This window comes from Wolffia australiana, chromosome 1 (genome assembly GCF_029677425.1).
Source record: "Wolffia australiana isolate 7733 chromosome 1, ASM2967742v1".
Classification (NCBI taxonomy): Eukaryota; Viridiplantae; Streptophyta; class Magnoliopsida; order Alismatales; family Araceae; genus Wolffia; species Wolffia australiana.
In genome coordinates this window covers 4,784,206-4,801,104 of record NC_135835.1, presented here as the reverse complement: position 1 = coordinate 4,801,104, position 16,899 = coordinate 4,784,206, and the positions used below count along the sequence as shown (strand labels likewise).

Genomic DNA, 16,899 nt, shown 5'->3' with positions numbered 1-16,899 from the left:
GAGTCCCATGATTCATGCCTTTGTATCCTCTGGACGAATCTATAACACAATTGAACTGTCTTTTTTTCATCCTTCCACATAATGTGAAGCACTCTTTCACTTGGCATAGATTTTTTGCAAGGTGATAAATAGTCAAGTTCTAACACCATGTAAGGTAGAATCCAAGGCGTATGTTTAAATATGTATGAACTAATATGACTCATAAGTCTCATGTTCTTGAGAGTGTGGGGCATCCTGGTCTCTCTACATGCACCACATGCCACCCCCACCCAACCCACACACCACATAACTGATATTGTATGATGTGGGGTTAAGATTCAATCTGTGGTTGATACCCAATGTGGGGTCCCATGACCCATTAAACCAATCTCCCACTCCAATCCTCGAAGATGTTAACCCAATAATTTGGAAAATCAATATAAATACTCTTAAGCTATCTATTATATGCTAATAATCATTTATCAATGAAATAAATGTCTAAAAAGCCAATAAAACCTATAAAAACTTCAGTTGATTTCATCACCTTGCATACTTAACTGCAATGACATGCCAGATATCATATAAAATTAATTTCAACATTTTTACGGAAAAATTAAAGGAAATTGAATCATCGTAACAAATAAAGAAAAACCAAAGTTGAATGCAACAATGTTTTTCTATTTGGGATCAATAGGATTATGTGGTCTAGTATAAAAGTATAAATCTTTTGAAAATTTTACAATTTATCTAGTATTAGAGAAACTGCATAGATTTTTGCTCAATTTTCATTTATTTATAAAGCTAACGTTGAATTTTAGGGGAACTATGATGTCTCTTTCCTGAAAAAACTTATTTAATTATAAAGGTATTTAATTATCATTAAGTAGAACTTATATTATCCTGAAATTTTAGATAATAGATTACTCATCCAAGTAGCTCCCATATTTTTCCTAAAATATTGTAAAAAAGTAAAAAAAAAATCTTACATAATCATGACAATAAGAAAATTCGCAAAAGGTTTTCTTCTCACAAAAATATCTAATATTATAATCCATACATAGAAGTCTTGAGCTTGTCATGTGACTAGAAAAATCATGTCCAATTGATTTGAAAACTTGACAAGCATTAAGGGATATAAAAATGTTCATGTAATTAAACAAAGTCCTACCGATTGACCTTGTTTCCCTTTCATCTATCTTCATAATCATGGAGATGATAGGTACTATTCGCATTTCATTCTTACATGATTTATTTTTTTCTAATAAGATATCAGGGGATGATAACATTGTTTCCATTACTTGAAAGAGATAACCTAAGTCGTAGTACATTGAATAAGGGCTGAACAATCCTTATAAATTTTAGGTAAACCCTAACCCAAAAATTCGTTGAAACATCAACTCAGTCATTTTAGATAAAATCAACAATCTTCAATGTTGTACAGAATTTTGAAGATATAAATGGGTCATGTTGCATGATAAATGGATAATCATGGCCTGTTGTTCAACATGCAATCAAATCGATCTAGAGCTTATTTTAAACCACATTTTGTGAATTTTAAACTCCAAGCTTTTGTGATACAGAAGAAATACAATCAAAGTAGAATCCAGACATTTATTAATCCCAGAGTTGATCATCTATTTCAGGCCTTCTATAAAATAGCAGAAAATAATAATTTCAATGCAATTTTTTGTTTGAATTTTTGTTCGGACTTGAGTCTAATTTCATCATAACGTATTGAACCAACGGGCAGTTGGAAGCCTCGCCATGAAAAGAGCAGTGTATTCTATTCCTATTTTACCCTAACGCTTTAATAATGTGTATAAGAGATTGATTACATACCGGACATAATTTGAAAGATAAGATATTCAAATGAAGGCAAGATAATCTTCTTAAAACATTAAGGCATCCATTCATTCAAATCCTTTAAAGCAATATAGGAGTTTAGGTTCAAACTGTCTCAGAAGATCCGCAAAACAGCAGGCATCTGGCAGTCTCAGGAGGAAAAGATAATTAAACAACACAAATCCAGGAGAAGGAGAGGGGAGGGGGGTTTGACACCGAAAAGAAAATGAAAGAAGACTCCAAAGATCCTTCAAACAGACTCCAAATCCTACATGCAGCATAATTAATCAAATACCAAAAGTACTTACTGAAACATCACTGCAAAAAGAGCGCCGTGCCTTGCCGGCCAGCCATAAAATCTCCCCATCGCCACTGCCACCACCACCCACAACCCTCCTTCTCGTCACCGCCAATGATCAGATGAGGTCGGCGACGTTGGCAGGGAGCTCCTCCACGACGACGTTGTAGAAGCGCTGGATGTCGGCAAGCATGCGCTCGTCTTCGCGGGTGACGAAGTTGATGGCAACACCCTTACGACCGAACCGTCCACCGCGACCGATACGGTGGAGGTAGTTTTCTGGCTGAGTGGGGAGGTCATAGTTGATGACCAGGGAGACTTGCTGCACGTCGATACCGCGGGCCAGCAGGTCTGTGGTGATGAGCACACGCGACGAGCCCGAGCGGAACTCACGCATGATGATGTCACGCGTGTTCTGGTCCATGTCTCCGTGCGTCGCCGACACCGTGTGGTCGCGGCTCCGCATTTTGTCTGTCAGCCAATCCACCTTGCGCCGAGTGTTCACGAAGATCACGCTCTGCGTGATGGCCAGCGTCTCGTAGAGATCGCACAGGGTCTCCAGCTTCCACTCCTCCCTGTCGATGTTCACGTAGAACTGCTTGATACCCTCCAGCGTCAGCTCGTCACGCTTGACCAGGATCCGCACCGGCTTGTTCATGAACTTGCGAGTGATCTCCAGCGCCTCGGGCGGCATTGTTGCCGAGAACACCCCCACCTGGATCCTCGACGGCAGCAGCTGGAATATCTCGTATATCTGCATTTATTAAATAAACAACCCATTATAAGGACATTCCATAGCCATCCATCCGTCATCGCGGAAGGAAGACAGACCTGATCCTTGAATCCACGGGAGAGCATTTCGTCGGCTTCGTCAAGAACGAACATCTTGATTTGGTTGGGGCGGAGGTACTGGCGACGGAGCATGTCGAAGACACGGCCAGGGGTGCCGACAACGACGTGGACTCCACTGGAGAGGATCCGCTGGTCCTCACGGACGCTGGTACCACCGACACAGGCATGAACCTTCACGCCAAGGTAGTCGCCAAGCGCTCTCATGACCTTCTCAATCTGCTGGGCCAGCTCCCTCGTTGGGGCCAGAACGAGGCCCTGACATTCCACAAGGCCATAGTCGATCTGCTGAAGAATTCCTGAGCAGAAAGTTGCCGTCTTTCCTGTGCCTGACTGTGCCTGCTGGATGACGTCGAGGCCCTTGCAGAAGGGCACAATCCCCCTCTGCTGAATGGCAGAAGGCTTCTCGAAACCTTGGATAAGAAAGAAGAATTAGGGTTGATGACAAAACGTAAGGAGAAAGCGTAGGGTCTCACCATAGGCGTAGATGCCTCTCAACAGATTCTCTTGCAGGCCCATGGAATCGAAGGTCTCGTAAACCTCATCGTAGGAGGTGAAGAAATCCTGCCCTTCTTCAGTCAGCCTGGGTTGGTGGTTATGAACACAATTATTGAGAAGAAGTACTAAATGGTTACTGAGTGGAAAACTATTAGAAGTATGTTGGTCTGAATTAATTACTCCTTCATTTTGATGTCATATTGACGCTCGTCAAACTGAGAGCCCTCAGGTGCCAGACCAGCCATTGTCGTAAAGCACAAGTGTAGAAGCTCGAGAAATCAAACACTGCGGAGTAATGTACAAAATAATGCTCGTCAAAGAACTTTAATAGTAAAAACTCGGAATCTCAAGCAATATATCAAGAACAAATCACGAATACGAATCATAATAAATATCAAGAAGTTTTCAGGGGTACTGAAAGCTGCATCAGATACCCTTACGTATACAAGAAATGAAAATATAGAAGCACACTACATCCTACCGCTTTCTGTTTTATTAACCGAGAAATATAATGCAATGAATAATTGCCTGCTTTTCAGGAGAAACGGAACTTTCCAGGTAACTTCACGAAAGAAAACGTATCGTTGGATGAGCTGGTAATTTAATTAGACCGATATTAAAAGATCATAATAATTTATCCAAACAACTAAACTGAGGATCAACCATAAAATGAATGAAACAACTGCTTACATATACCAGATATCGAATAAGTGAATTTTGAAAGATACGAAATCTGAATAGTAAATTTTGGATAAATATAAATGTGAAGAAAACGAAACGAAGGCATGAATTTAATAGCTCACCTGAAACCCCAATCCTAAAAGTATAAAATTCACGGCAACATAATGTAAGTAAGAAGAGAGATTTATAGAAAGAGAAAAAATAAAGAGAGATGTTGGATGAGAGAGAAAGAGATGCGTGCAGTGGTTAAGAAGAAACATGATCGTGCCTAAAATCATAGAATATCTAAGAATCAGTCGGAATCTTGAAAAAATGTAATACACCACAAAAGAAAATTATTTCACCCATTTAAGGGACGATGACAAATTATTCCTACTCGTAACAAAAACCTATGGATCAACTGATTGTCATTCCTTGATATTACATAGTCCTCCAATTGAATGTTATTATTCGTAATAGATGCTAAACTGATTAAAAAATAAGTAAAGATAGAAAGACGGTTAACAATGAATAATTTAATTGACGTTAGGAAACCCGAGAATGTAAAGTACTCAGAACCGCCGATATATCAGACAAAACAGAAGTGAACTTGAAAACTACAACCCGTACTGAACCATTGGAACGCCGGAAATTACTCGCTATTTCAGATGGCAATCAAGAAGTGTAAAGTTAATCACCGTGAAGATCAAAAGCGAAGAACAAGATGTTGATAAAAGGCAAAAAGAAGATGTAGATCAAAAGCTTCTGAACTGAATGAGAGAGAGAAAAAATCGTTCTTCTCCCCACACATAATGCACATGAGGAAGGAAAGCATACTGTAGGGCTATTCCTTCGTACAAACGCAGAGTATTCGTTAATCTCCGCCCTCATGACATAGCGCAGATGATATACCAAATTTCAAAGGTACATTACAGAGTAGATTCTCCCCCAATATTACGACAATTAGACTTTACTAGCCCGCTGAATGCTCCTAGACATTGAAATTTCATGCTCCTTACACGACGCTGCAAAAGGATTAAAATCTGTATGCGCAACACACTGAACCTAGATAAAAAACATTGTACGCTTTCTCAAAAATTCTCCAACAAATCCCAAGCAACAGAGCTACAACGACCTAAAATTTAGAAACAGGAACAATAATACCGATGAAATCAAACGCTTGCGACAGCTAAAACGAAAAGAAAACTTCCACATATTGTTTTCATCAAGAAAAGAGGAAAACAGGAGACGGATCCACACCACGCTCAAAAGCACAACAAATAATACCCGCGTCGAGCCGCAAGATAACCTATTCATCAGATCTCTAAAATAAACAGCCAAAGGAGAAAGAACGCAATCAGCCACAGCTTAAACAATAACAGAATATCGAATAAACGGAAAGAAGCGCATCACTGTAACCTCCAACAATAAAAAAAATCCACAAAAACCGGAAATTATAGAACAAAAGGGGAAACAAAGGAAAAGAAATCGCGAAAAGGGAAGAGATTAGGACGAACCAGAATCTTCCGTTGGCGGAAGAAGGAAGCGGCGGCGAGTAGGGAGAGCCTGGCGAAGAACAAGGGTGGCTCTCCAGAAAAAGGAAACGCCAAGCAAGACCCGATCCGCCCTCAGCCCCCCTTTTAACCCCCACACGAAGGCCGCCCCCTGAACCGCCGGATCTCCCTCCGCGCCATCCTCACCGTCCATTTACTACGCCTTTGGCATCAGGAGAGGGTATCGTGGCGCTCTCCTACGGCGCGCCTCCCGGGAGATGCAAAACCCTGCCTTTCCGAAGCCGGTCCATTAACTCTTCGGCCCAATAATTTTTTGACCTAATATTCGTCTAGCCCAAGATCCCTCCTGCCACGTGGTTCTCTCTGATTGGCTTGAGCGGAAGCCCGTGTATGGCGATACGTATCAAGCCTCGTACGCTTCTTGTCAACGGAGATGGACATGCTGTTGGCTTCTTTGACCCGTGTCTTCCAATCAGGGCAGAAGCATTCAGCGTTCCATCCCAATCCCCTTGTCTGTCTCTTTCTCTCTCTCTCTAACTTTCTCTTTCTAACTTTCTCTCTCTACCCATCATCTCTAGCTTTGCATCTAGATCTCTCTCTTTGCCTACCCCTGTCTATCTTTATCTCTAACTTTCTCTTTCCACCTCTCTCAGACTTTATTTGTTTACTTCTCTCTAAAACTCTCTTTACAGCTGTCTGCCTCTGATTTTATAATACTCCCACTCTACCTCTAACTTTATCTCTCTACTTTTCTTGAACTCTCTTTCTACTTCTCTACCCCCCACTTTCTAGGTTTACCTCTCTCTAGAACTCTCTTCTTCTCCACCTCCAAATTTCTAGGTTTACTTCTCTCTAAGGCTCTCTTTCTTCTTGTCTACCTCCAACTTTCTAGGTTTACCTCTCTCTAAAGCTCTCTTTCTTCTTCTCCACCTCCAAAATTCTAGGTTTACCTCTCTCTAAAGCTCTCTTTCTTCTTGTCTACCTCCAATTTTCTAGGTTTACCTCTCTCTAAAGCTCTCTTTCTTCTTCTCCACCCCCAACTTTCTAGGTTTACCTCTCTCTAAAGCTCTCTTTCTTCTTCTCCACCTCCAACTTTCTAGGTTTACCTCTCTCTAAAGCTCTCTTTCCACTGCTCTACCTCTGACTTTTTCTGTCTACTTCTCTCTAAAACTCTCTTTCTACTTCTCTGCATCTGACTTTCTCTGCCTACCTCTCTAAAACTCTCTTTCTACTTCTCTGCCTCTGACTTTCTCTGTCTTCCTCTCTACCTTCAACTTTCTATGTCTACCTCTGTGTAAAGTTTATATTTCTACCTCTATACTTCTAATTTTTTATCTCTCTACCTCTGACTTCCTCACTTTACTTCTCTAAACCTCCCTTTCTTCATAGCTTCCTCTAACTTTCTCTTTTTTGCCTATCTGCCTGTGACTCTCGCTTTACTTCTATAAAACTCTATTTCTACCTTTTTTCCTCTGACTTTTATGTCTACCTCTCTCTGAAACTATGTTTCCATCTCTCTCCCTCTAATTTGATCAATATACCTCTTTCAAAAACTCTATTTCTGCCTCTTTTCCTCTGACTTACTATGTCTACCTCTCTCTAAATCTATCTTCCTATATATCTTCCTCTAATTTTATACATGCACCTCTCTCTAAAACTCTCTTACAACCTCTATTCCTCTACCTCTCTCTCTTACTCTCTCAAAAATTCTCTTTCCACCTATTTATCTCTAACTCTCTCTCCACAAGGTCTTTCTCTGCATCTCTCCCTCCAACTTTCTCCCTCTACAAACTCTTGCTCTACCTCTCTTCCTCTAACTTCCTCTCTCTAAAACTCTCTTCCCATCTCTCCACCTCTATCTTTCTCTATTTACCTCTCTCTAAAATTCTCTTTGTACCTTTCTTCCTCTAACGTCCCTCTATACCTCTCTCTAAAACTTCCTTTCCATCTCTCCACCTCTATCTTTCTCTATCTAACCCTCTCTAAAATTCTCTTTGTACCTCTCTTCCTCTAACTTCCCCTCTCTACCTCTCTCTAAAACTCTCTTTCCATCTCTCCACCTCTATCTTTCTCTCTCTACCTCTCCCCAAAGATCTATGAGTACCTCTTTTCCTCTAACTTCCCCTCTCTACCTCTCTAAAACTCTCTTTCCATCTCTCCACCTGTATCTTTCTCTATCCACCCCTCTCTAAAATTCTCTTTGTACCTCTCTTCCTCTAACTTCCCCTCTCTACCTCTCTCTAAAACTCTCTTTCCATCTCTCCACCTCTATCTTTCTCTCTCTACCTCTCCCCAAAGATCTATGAGTACCTCTTTTCCTCTAACTTCCCCTCTCTACCTCTCTCCGAAACTCTCTTTCTACTTCTCTGCCTCTAATTTGCTCTACCCACCTCTCTCTAAAACTCTCTTTCCACCTCTCCACTCCTAACCATCTCTCTCCACTTCCCCAAAACTCTCTCTCTACTCCCTACCTCTAACTTCCTCTATCAATCTCTCCTAACTCACATTTTCTCTCTGCCCTTCTCTCCAAAACTCCATCTCTCTCCCTAACATTCCATCTCTCTCCCTAACATTCCATCTCTCTCCCAAACGGTCAATCCAAATCTCTCCCTCTCTCCTATAGTTCCGGACCGTCCCGGATGTGGACAATGGATGGGACATGACGAATTTCTTCCCGTCCAACATCCGGGTTCAGTTCAGGGACGAAGGGCGGGATGAATTTTCGTCCGTTAGTAAGATAACCGTCCCCTCAGGACGAATTTTCGTCCCGCACTTGGAGAAGATGTCGACGAGGCCGGCGACAACGAAGGCGCAGGCGGCGAAGCGAGATTTGAAGGCGAGGGGTGAGGAGCTGCTGCCCGCCACGGAGGAGAAGCTGGTCGTGCAGTGGCGGTGGGCCGCGCCGAGAAAGTAGCGGTCAGGGGGCAGCCCACAGCGCAGACTTCGCCGGAGAACATTGGCCATCACGGGGGAGCGCGGCCGCTGGACGGAAGAAGAAGGCCAGCCGGCTTTAACTTTAATATATTAATATATATATATCTTAGTTTTTTAGGGAAATAAGGAGGAGAGAGAATAGTGAGGCCACGTGGCTACATCTCACCCGTCGGTTGTGAATCCAGCGGTTATTCGTCTGTCCATCGTCAGAGACCTCTGGACGGACGGTTTTTTCGTCCCACAGGACGAAAACCATCCGGTCCGCTCGTCCCCCCGGGACGAATTTTAGTCCAGAATTTCGTCCACATCCTTGGACGGGACGGTTTTTTCGTCAGACGACGAAAAAATCCCCCGTCCGCGTCCCAGAACTATACTCTCTTCGTACGCTTCTCCTCTCCTGACGTTGACGGCGCAACTAAAACCCCGGTTGTTGACTCCAACTCAGATGTTCATTCGTCGGAGGTCAAACAAGCTGAACTTTCTTCACGCTGTTTCGTCCTTAAAATTTAAAAGGACGGGTAAAAAGTATAAATACCGGACCAGTCGTGGACTGCGACCAGAAAAAAGAAAGGAAAGAGAGGGACACTTCTCCCCCGATCTTCTCCGCGGAGCAGAGGTTAGGGATGAAGCCGACGAACGCCGCCGGGCGGCGGAGCTTCAGAGGAGGTGGCGATGGAAGTATTCCGGCGACGGAATCCGGCTTCGTCTTCGCGAAGCTGTCCCCCGCGGCGGCCTTCTTCCTCCTCGTCCATGGCGCCTGCTGCGCGGCCAGCCTCGCGATCGGATTCCGCATCTCGCGATTCCTGTTCTTGCTGCTCATTGCCAGCCCTAATCCGAGCCTCCGCCGCGAATCCGGCGGCGATTTTGTTCTGAAATCGTCGAATCCGGCGCCGATCGCCGATTCCGGCCACCGCGGGGGGGAGATCTCGAGCCGGAGCCGAGTCGTGGTCGGGCGGCACGGGATCTTGATCCGGCCATGGCCGCACCCCGACCCCGAGCAGGTGCTCGCGGCGTACCGGATCCTGGCTCGAGTCCAGGACGAGCAGCGGTTCAGGTACGGCGTTCGCAACCCGCGGCGCGTCATCGCGGTGACGCCGACGCACGTTCGGACGTTCCAGGCGCTGCATCTCTCCGGCGTGATGCATTCTTTGATGGCTACTCCTTATGAGGTTACTTGGATCGTCGTCGAGGCTGGCGGCGCCGCCACCGAGGAGACGGCGGCGCTCCTCCGCCGCTCGAATCTCGACGTCGTCCACGTCCCCTTCCCCGAGGCCATGCCGTCGGAGTGGCCCGAGCGCCACCGCGCGGAGTCTCGTATGCGTATTCACGGCCTCAGGTAACCCCCGAATTCAAAATTTTCTTCCCCGAATTCAAAATTTTATTCCCTAGAGTGAAAATTTCTTCCCGGAATTCACGCTTTCTTCCCCGTATACGAAATTTCTTCCTCGGTTCCGGAGTTTCTTCGCCGAATTTGAAATTTGTTCCGCGATTTCGAAATTTCTTCACTTGAAGTTCAAATTTTTTTCCTCTGAAATTCAAAAAAAATTTCCTCTGAAATTCGACATTTCTTCCTCTGAGATTCAAATTTTATTCCACTGAAATTCCACATTTCATCCTCTGCGACTCAAATTTTATTCCACTGAAATTCCACATTTCATCCTCTGCGACTCAAATTTTATTCCACTGAAATTCCACATTTCATCCTCTAAAACTCAAATTTTCTTCCATTGAAATTCAACATTTCTTCCTCTGAAATTCAACATTTTGTCCTCTAAAATTCAAAGTGTCTTCCTCTGAAATTTCTTCCTCTGAAACTCAAATTGTATTCCTCTGAAATTTAACATTTCATCCTCTGAAACTCAATTTTTATTCCGCTGAAATTCAAACTTCCTTCCTCTGAAATTCAAAATGTTCTTCCTCTGAAATTCAACATATCTTCTTCCGAAGTTCAACATTGATTCCTCTGAAGTTGAAACGGTTCTTCCTCTGAAATTCAACATTTCTTCCTCTAGAACTCAAATTTTCTTCCTCTGAAATTCAATATTTATTCCTCTAAAACTCAAATTTTCTTCCTCTGAAACTCAATTTTATTCTTTTTTTTTTTAAGAAAAAACTCAATTTTTATTCCTCTGAAGTTCAACAGTTCTTCCTCTGAAATTCAACGTTTCTTCCACTGAAACTCAAATTTTCTTCCTCTGAAATTCAACATTTCTTCCTCTAAAGTTCAACATTTATTCCACTGAAGTTCAACATTTCTTCCTCTGAAACTCAAATTTTCTTCCTCTGAAATTCAACATTTCTTCCTCTGAAGTTCAACATTTATTCCTCTGAAGTTCAACATTTATTCCTCTGAAGTTCAACATTTCTTCTTCTGAAACTCAAATTTTCTTCCTCTGAAATTCAAACTTTCTTCCTCTGAAATTCAACACTTCATCCTCTGAAATTCAAACTTTCTTCCTCTGAAACTCAAAACTTTTTCCCCTTCTGAAACTCAAACTTCCTTCCTCTGAAATTCAAAATGTCTGCCTCTGAAATCCAACATTACTTCGCCAAACTCGAAGCTTCTTGCGCCAACTGAAACGCTGAATCATCCGTGGGGGGGCGGGGGCAGGATCATCCGGGAGAGGAAGCTGGACGGGATAGTGGTGTTCATGGACGAGAGCAACGTGCACGGCGCGGAGATGTTCGACGAGATCCAGGCAGTGAAGTGGGCGGGGGCCATGTCGATGGGCATACTGGTCCACGCCGGCTGCACTGGCCCGACCTGCCCGACCGACGCCGAGATCAGAGAAGGCGCACCGGCCATGCCCATCCAAGGCCCGCTCTGCGACGCCGCCGGCAACCTCGATGGCCTCCACGGCTTCGACCCGCGCCCCTACGCCGCCGCCGCCGCTGTCTACGTGGGCGAACAAGGCGTGGTTCTGCCCCAAGCCATGGAGTGGGCCGGCTTCGTTCTCAACTCCAGACTCCTCTGGAGAGACCCAGGCACCCCAGACTGGGTCAAGGACTTCGCCAAGCTGACCAAGAACATGGTCAACCCCCTTGACCTCTTCCACCGCTTGTCCAGCTTGGAGCCCCTCGGCGACTGCGGTTCCAAGGTCTTGCTCTGGTGGCTTCGCGCCGAGGCCCGCCCCGACAGCCGCTTCCCTCCTGGGTAAAATTAAAAATTCATATCTTATGTTAAATGTAAAGTCCTGATCATAAAATTCCGCTCAGGTGGAAGATTGATGCTCCTTTGGAGGTGACTGTCCCGGCCAAGCCGACTCCCTGGTTGAAACCGGCCCACCGTCGTCAGGAACCTGGGAAAGGAAAACCCACCCGAGGGTGAGCACTGTACATTTAAATTTAATTGCTTCGAAGATTAGTGGGTTTTTCGCATTTTTTTTTTTTTGTTGTTGCCTGTTGTCCATATATTTTTGGTGCTCTTCCGAGACATTCTTGGGTAATCCATATTAAAGGCCATTGCATGAATTCCGAGTGCATAAATTCCTGACCTTAATGGGCGATGACGGGCCTGCCGTTTATCAGAGGTCAACTCTCCGCCTCTTCGCCTCCTCGCCGTTGACCGAGACCATTATTTCAGACTCGGCGGTGGGGGTGGCGGCGCTGTTTGGGCTCATCTTCCGCACGTAGAAGCGGACAGTCTCTCCGCTGCTGAGCTCCAAAGACACCTCCTTTTGTGGCCGACCCCCACAATCCTGGCACCAAAATCTTATCAGGGGCAAGTTCATTGATAATTTGATGGAAAACATAGCTCTGGTATAAGATTTTATAAAAATTATCTAGAGGTGGACGACGCACACTAGTTTCCTGACCCCTCAGCTTTTTGAATGATTTAGCCGCGGCCTTCTGGTTTTGGAAGACGGCGTAGGTGGTGTAGGTTCTACCCCGAAGTCTCACCTCTTTCTGCAAAAAATGAAAAATACAAATGGGACAAACAAATTAAGAAAACCCAGAGTAGGAATAAGTGAAAAAAAAGATATCTTTAGTAGTATTTCTTATGACCTGGACCTCCACTTTGAGCTTCTCAGAGAATAATCTCAAAAGCTCCTCGTGGTTGACGCGGCGGGGTATTCCGTGGAGTAACAGCGCCGGAAAATCTGGGTTTGGCACCTGAACATGGTAACAGGCTTGTTATTCGTTCCAATTTCAATGTAAATCAAAAAGATATGGCCTAGTTGCTTTGATGGGGACCTTTATCTCGACGGCGACGGGATAGTCAATCCCGCGTTCGATCTTGGCAAGAACTAACTGCATAGCTGCCTCGGCATCTCTCCGGCAGTCATGCGGATCCCCGTCTTTCCTTACCGGAGCTCCCAAGATGGACTGCTCTCGACACCACAAGATATAGCAGTAGCTCAAGTTTTACAAAAATGAAAACACATGAAACATGAATCTCACCTTGCACAAACTGTTTAAAGAAGGTATCGTGAGCTGAGGCATGTCCAAGCACTTGAAGATGAATGAAGTGTCGATGACTCGAGCATGATCAATTTTAAGAGCTGCTTGAAAAACAGTTTAACATTGAAATCAAGATGATGGATGCAGAAAATTACAAATGTACAAAATATGTTATTATTATGGATCTGACCTGTAAGGTCGTTGTGCAAACTGTGGCCAACTAAAATTGTGCCGTGGGATAACAATTTCTTCAGTGCTTTCTGCAGATTGTCACATTTAGAAGAGGAGAATAGCAAATATGGGAAATATCCAAAAATAAATAAAAAATACCTGCACGTCCTCCAACGAGCAGGTAACACCAACTAAATCCTCTGGACGAATCCCAGAGATACTCGTTCTGTAATCAGCAATTGGCTTGTTGGGATTCACTACTTTGTCCAGTTTAACCTGTTTAATTGAAAATTGGTTAGCACATAAACTTGTAGGAGTTGGGGGTAATTCCTTGATACCGACCACACAGGGATCACAAGGATGAGGATCGTAGAGACGATCACAAGTATGAGGATCATAGAGGTTGAGGGTAGAACAGATGAACAGCTTCAAGTTCATAATACTTCTTGCTGGCTGGCCTCCCAAAGGGAGGGATGCCCTATTTAAAGGGAACACGAGGACGAGAAAAGACGGGTCTGTCTATGTGATCCTCATCCTTGTGATCATGTTGGGACACCATTTGTGTTCTTCATAAGGACAAATGCCTGCTTTATTGTACATATTGGATTCGGATCCTCCGATCCAAATCTCGACGAAAAAAATGGACACATTTTTAGGCATTACAAGGGCGTAACAAGAAAAAGAAAGGAAACAGGATAATAGAATAAACGGGACTCCATAAAATCTAATGCATAGGTTTCCATCATCAAGATCAAAATGCAAATATCCCAACCAAACGGTTAGAAACTTGTAATAGCCGGATCATAATGACAACACTGTAAATACAAAGTAATGTACCTCCAAGTCATGATCCACAGCACAAACTCTGACCACTGCTTCTGTTCCATCTTGACAAAGGACCATCTCACAATCGATAGAAATCATTGAATCTACTCTTGCCAATTTAGAAACTTTGCGCAAAGGTACGATAATCCAGCCCTGATTTTAAAAAATAAAAAACAAAATAAGTCCTGGAAAGAATCCAACTTTGGGTTCCATTGAAAACTGCAAATAATAGAACAAAAGCCCATTTTAAAATTCTGAAATTGAACACTGGTACGTTCATAAAGTAGTCTTATTTAATTAGATAGAGAAAAGTATCGAATAAAAAAATTATACACTTAAAAATTGTGTCAAAATGCCTTGTGCATGAAACAGCCGACAGGTGGTGATGCGTTGGAAAAAAAAATCACAGAATCAGTGCAACATCTGAATTTAATTTCATTCTTTAAAATTTAAAATTTTCCATAAATCCATACTGAATATTTTCTTGAGACGCATAAAAAGGGGAAATTGCCAGAGGCGAGAAAAACGCTATCATTTTTAGTCCTTAAGGCACACCTTGCCCTCCTGCTTTTCAACAATATACCAGTAACTAAAGCATGGATGGATCTTTCCAAATAAAGCAACAAGTGGAAATAAGCGTAAAAAAAGTTCCAAACATCGACAGACCTCTTCGTGCGATGGAAAAGAATAATACCGAATGTACTTTTGATGTCCAACAGTCATACTGACTAGTCTCTGCAATGCAAAAATGAAACATAAACAGGAAAGTCGCCAGATAGATGATCAGTCCCACTTGAATTACAAATAAAACCAACAGAGTTTTCTTCTAAAATATTTTAAAACACAAACAATGCTAATATTGTACAAAAATTTGCCACGAAACACAAGAGTAACGATTACTTTAACGTCTCCAGGTAATGAGAACATTAAAAAATATAGTTTAATTCAGTCGGAAACCCCATGCACTAAGGGTTCATACCAAACACCAACGGCAACTCTAAAACTCAACCTTTCTCGTTTGAACACCTCTTACATTAGCAAGTAGCTTAGACTTAGTGTTTCTTCATCCTGACCTTTAATTTATTTATTAGCAGTTCTACCCATATAAAGTTACAGCTTTAACGTTGTAATGACCTAATAAAAAGTTTATTTATACCTAATACCATGATACCAACGGCCCCCTTTTACAATTGGATTTGCAGCAATGGAACAAAAAATGATAGTTGTTTTATTTTCTCTCCTAGTTCTCCCCTTCTCTGGCAAACTCTGCGTAACAAGTGGGCAACCCCCCAATAGTTACATTAGAGGATTGGGACAAGCCCTAAATACTATGAGTGAGCCCAGTTATGGGCCACCTAAATTCACTTAAGGAGTACAAATGACATAACTAGAAACCTAAGAGATACATTGAATAAGAAAAAGAAATAAAAATCAATGAAACATCCAGAGAAGGCGATTGATAGGCCCCTGATAATCATCTATTGGTGCAGGCCAGGAGGGTGAGCGAGCTGGATCAGCATCTCTACCAAAGAAAGTAACTAGGCCCATTGAGCCCATTAGGCCCAGCATCTCAGAAATGTGCTAAGGCAGGCCTTGCGCACTTCCCCTAAGTTCATGAACCTCTTTCCAAGATAAGGTGCATTCTGCTTGTCTGAATTAGTTTTTAATCATTTTTTTTTTTAATTGACGTAAAATGACGGATCTTTCCAGCAGTCCTAGCCATCTGAAGTTACCCCATCATTAGCCATCGCATACATTTTCAAGATTCCGAATTTCAGGTGGTTCTTTGCTAACTAGAGCATCATGTGGATAAAGGCCCAGAGCCGCATCTTTGTTCGCGTATTTCAAAATATCAAGATAAATAATCAACTCATATCATTGTATCATATGACATCTTCATAAATTCTCCGAAATGAAAATTATTGGCACATAAGAATCAAACGTATTACTGAAAATTAAAAACAGAATCATCATGGATAACTGTAGGTTCACTCTTTTCAGGAGGTCACACGTCAAACCCTTAATCACAATCTGCGGATAAACTAGCTCTGGTCACTTAAATCTTTCAATATTATCCCTCTCAGTGCTAAATTGTCTAAGAATAAGACTTAAATCAAAGGAAACGAATCGACGACAACATTAAAAGAGAAAACATTTCGAGCCGTACCTGCCGCGGCGATTCGCTTCCTTGCAAATCTCTCACCATACTTTCAATTGATTTGAGATTTTTAATGCGTCTCATAATTTTTGATAAAAACTAAAAACAAAGAAATAAGAGAGTTTCAGACGTTATACTCACAAAATTGTGTGAAGATAAAGTCGCTGCATTACCTTTAAATCTTCTGGCCGGGTAAAAGACTGCAGAAAAGTTACTAGAATATCGACTGGTCTCTTAGCTGGGTCACTTACGCTGGTTCCAAACTTTCGGTCAAACGTCGACAAAAATTCTTTCCAGTTGCCTTTCTCACCCTTCATACCAAGTTTCTGGCATAATTTTACTATCCCAACGAGCGCCTAAGCAATTAAGATACAAATATCAGAACCGCAGAGACACAAATCAATTAACGACTAAACTGTGACAGCCATCTCCTTCATGCCACAAATGCGCTCAAAAAAACCAAATCAACAAATGAGCATTGCCCTCTTATCGAAGAAGATGATGCAAAAGCGATATCAACAGCACAAAAACGATTCAACCAGTCCGGAAGAAGGATAGAAATTGGAAATTAGAGTTAGAAATAGACAGAAAATCAGATCGAATGAATGCTAACCTCCTTGTCCAACTCCGTTAGATCCTTCCCCATGAACGCCTGAAGAGAGAGAGAGAGAGAGAGAGGGAGAAGAGAGGAACGAGAGGAGAGAGGATGAGGAGAGAGGGGGGTTTAATAAAACCCTGATTTCCAAATTCCAAATCGGCACCTTATTGGG

General features: G+C 42.8%; 3 protein-coding genes across 4 annotated transcripts; 1 reads left to right on the top strand and 2 right to left on the bottom strand.

Annotated features, from left to right (window-relative positions):
* Positions 1-1,865: 1,865 nt before the first annotated feature.
* On the bottom strand, positions 1,866-5,802 carry LOC144702875 (eukaryotic initiation factor 4A). The gene is made up of 5 exons (XM_078574879.1): positions 5,644-5,802; positions 3,647-3,751; positions 3,445-3,551; positions 2,951-3,381; positions 1,866-2,873 (listed from the first exon to the last, which is right to left on the bottom strand). Exons 2-5 carry the CDS (start codon positions 3,709-3,711, stop codon positions 2,238-2,240), a joined length of 1,239 nt encoding a protein of 412 aa, XP_078431005.1. The 5' UTR covers positions 3,712-3,751; positions 5,644-5,802; the 3' UTR covers positions 1,866-2,237.
* Positions 5,803-9,124: 3,322 nt separating this feature from the next.
* LOC144702847 (putative beta-1,4-xylosyltransferase IRX14) lies at positions 9,125-13,356 on the top strand. Of its 2 annotated transcripts, none has more exons than XM_078574853.1 (4): positions 9,125-9,910; positions 11,186-11,728; positions 11,791-11,898; positions 13,242-13,356. In XM_078574853.1, the coding sequence occupies exons 1-4, from the start codon at positions 9,198-9,200 to the stop codon at positions 13,339-13,341; spliced, it is 1,464 nt and encodes a 487-aa protein (XP_078430979.1). In that variant the 5' UTR covers positions 9,125-9,197; the 3' UTR covers positions 13,342-13,356. The 2 variants fall into 2 exon arrangements, with proteins under 2 accessions (XP_078430979.1, XP_078430980.1); XM_078574854.1 differs by lacking the exon at positions 13,242-13,356 and adding an exon at positions 12,606-13,185 and having other exon boundaries at positions 9,126-9,910.
* On the bottom strand, positions 11,726-16,861 carry LOC144702868 (small RNA degrading nuclease 1-like). Its single transcript, XM_078574867.1, has 13 exons — positions 16,743-16,861; positions 16,303-16,485; positions 16,139-16,228; positions 14,638-14,706; positions 13,984-14,124; positions 13,306-13,422; positions 13,166-13,235; positions 12,976-13,076; positions 12,769-12,900; positions 12,580-12,687; positions 12,376-12,480; positions 12,069-12,272; positions 11,726-11,873 (listed from the first exon to the last, which is right to left on the bottom strand). Exons 1-12 carry the CDS (start codon positions 16,773-16,775, stop codon positions 12,099-12,101), a joined length of 1,323 nt encoding a protein of 440 aa, XP_078430993.1. The 5' UTR covers positions 16,776-16,861; the 3' UTR covers positions 11,726-11,873; positions 12,069-12,098.
* Positions 16,862-16,899: the final 38 nt, after the last annotated feature.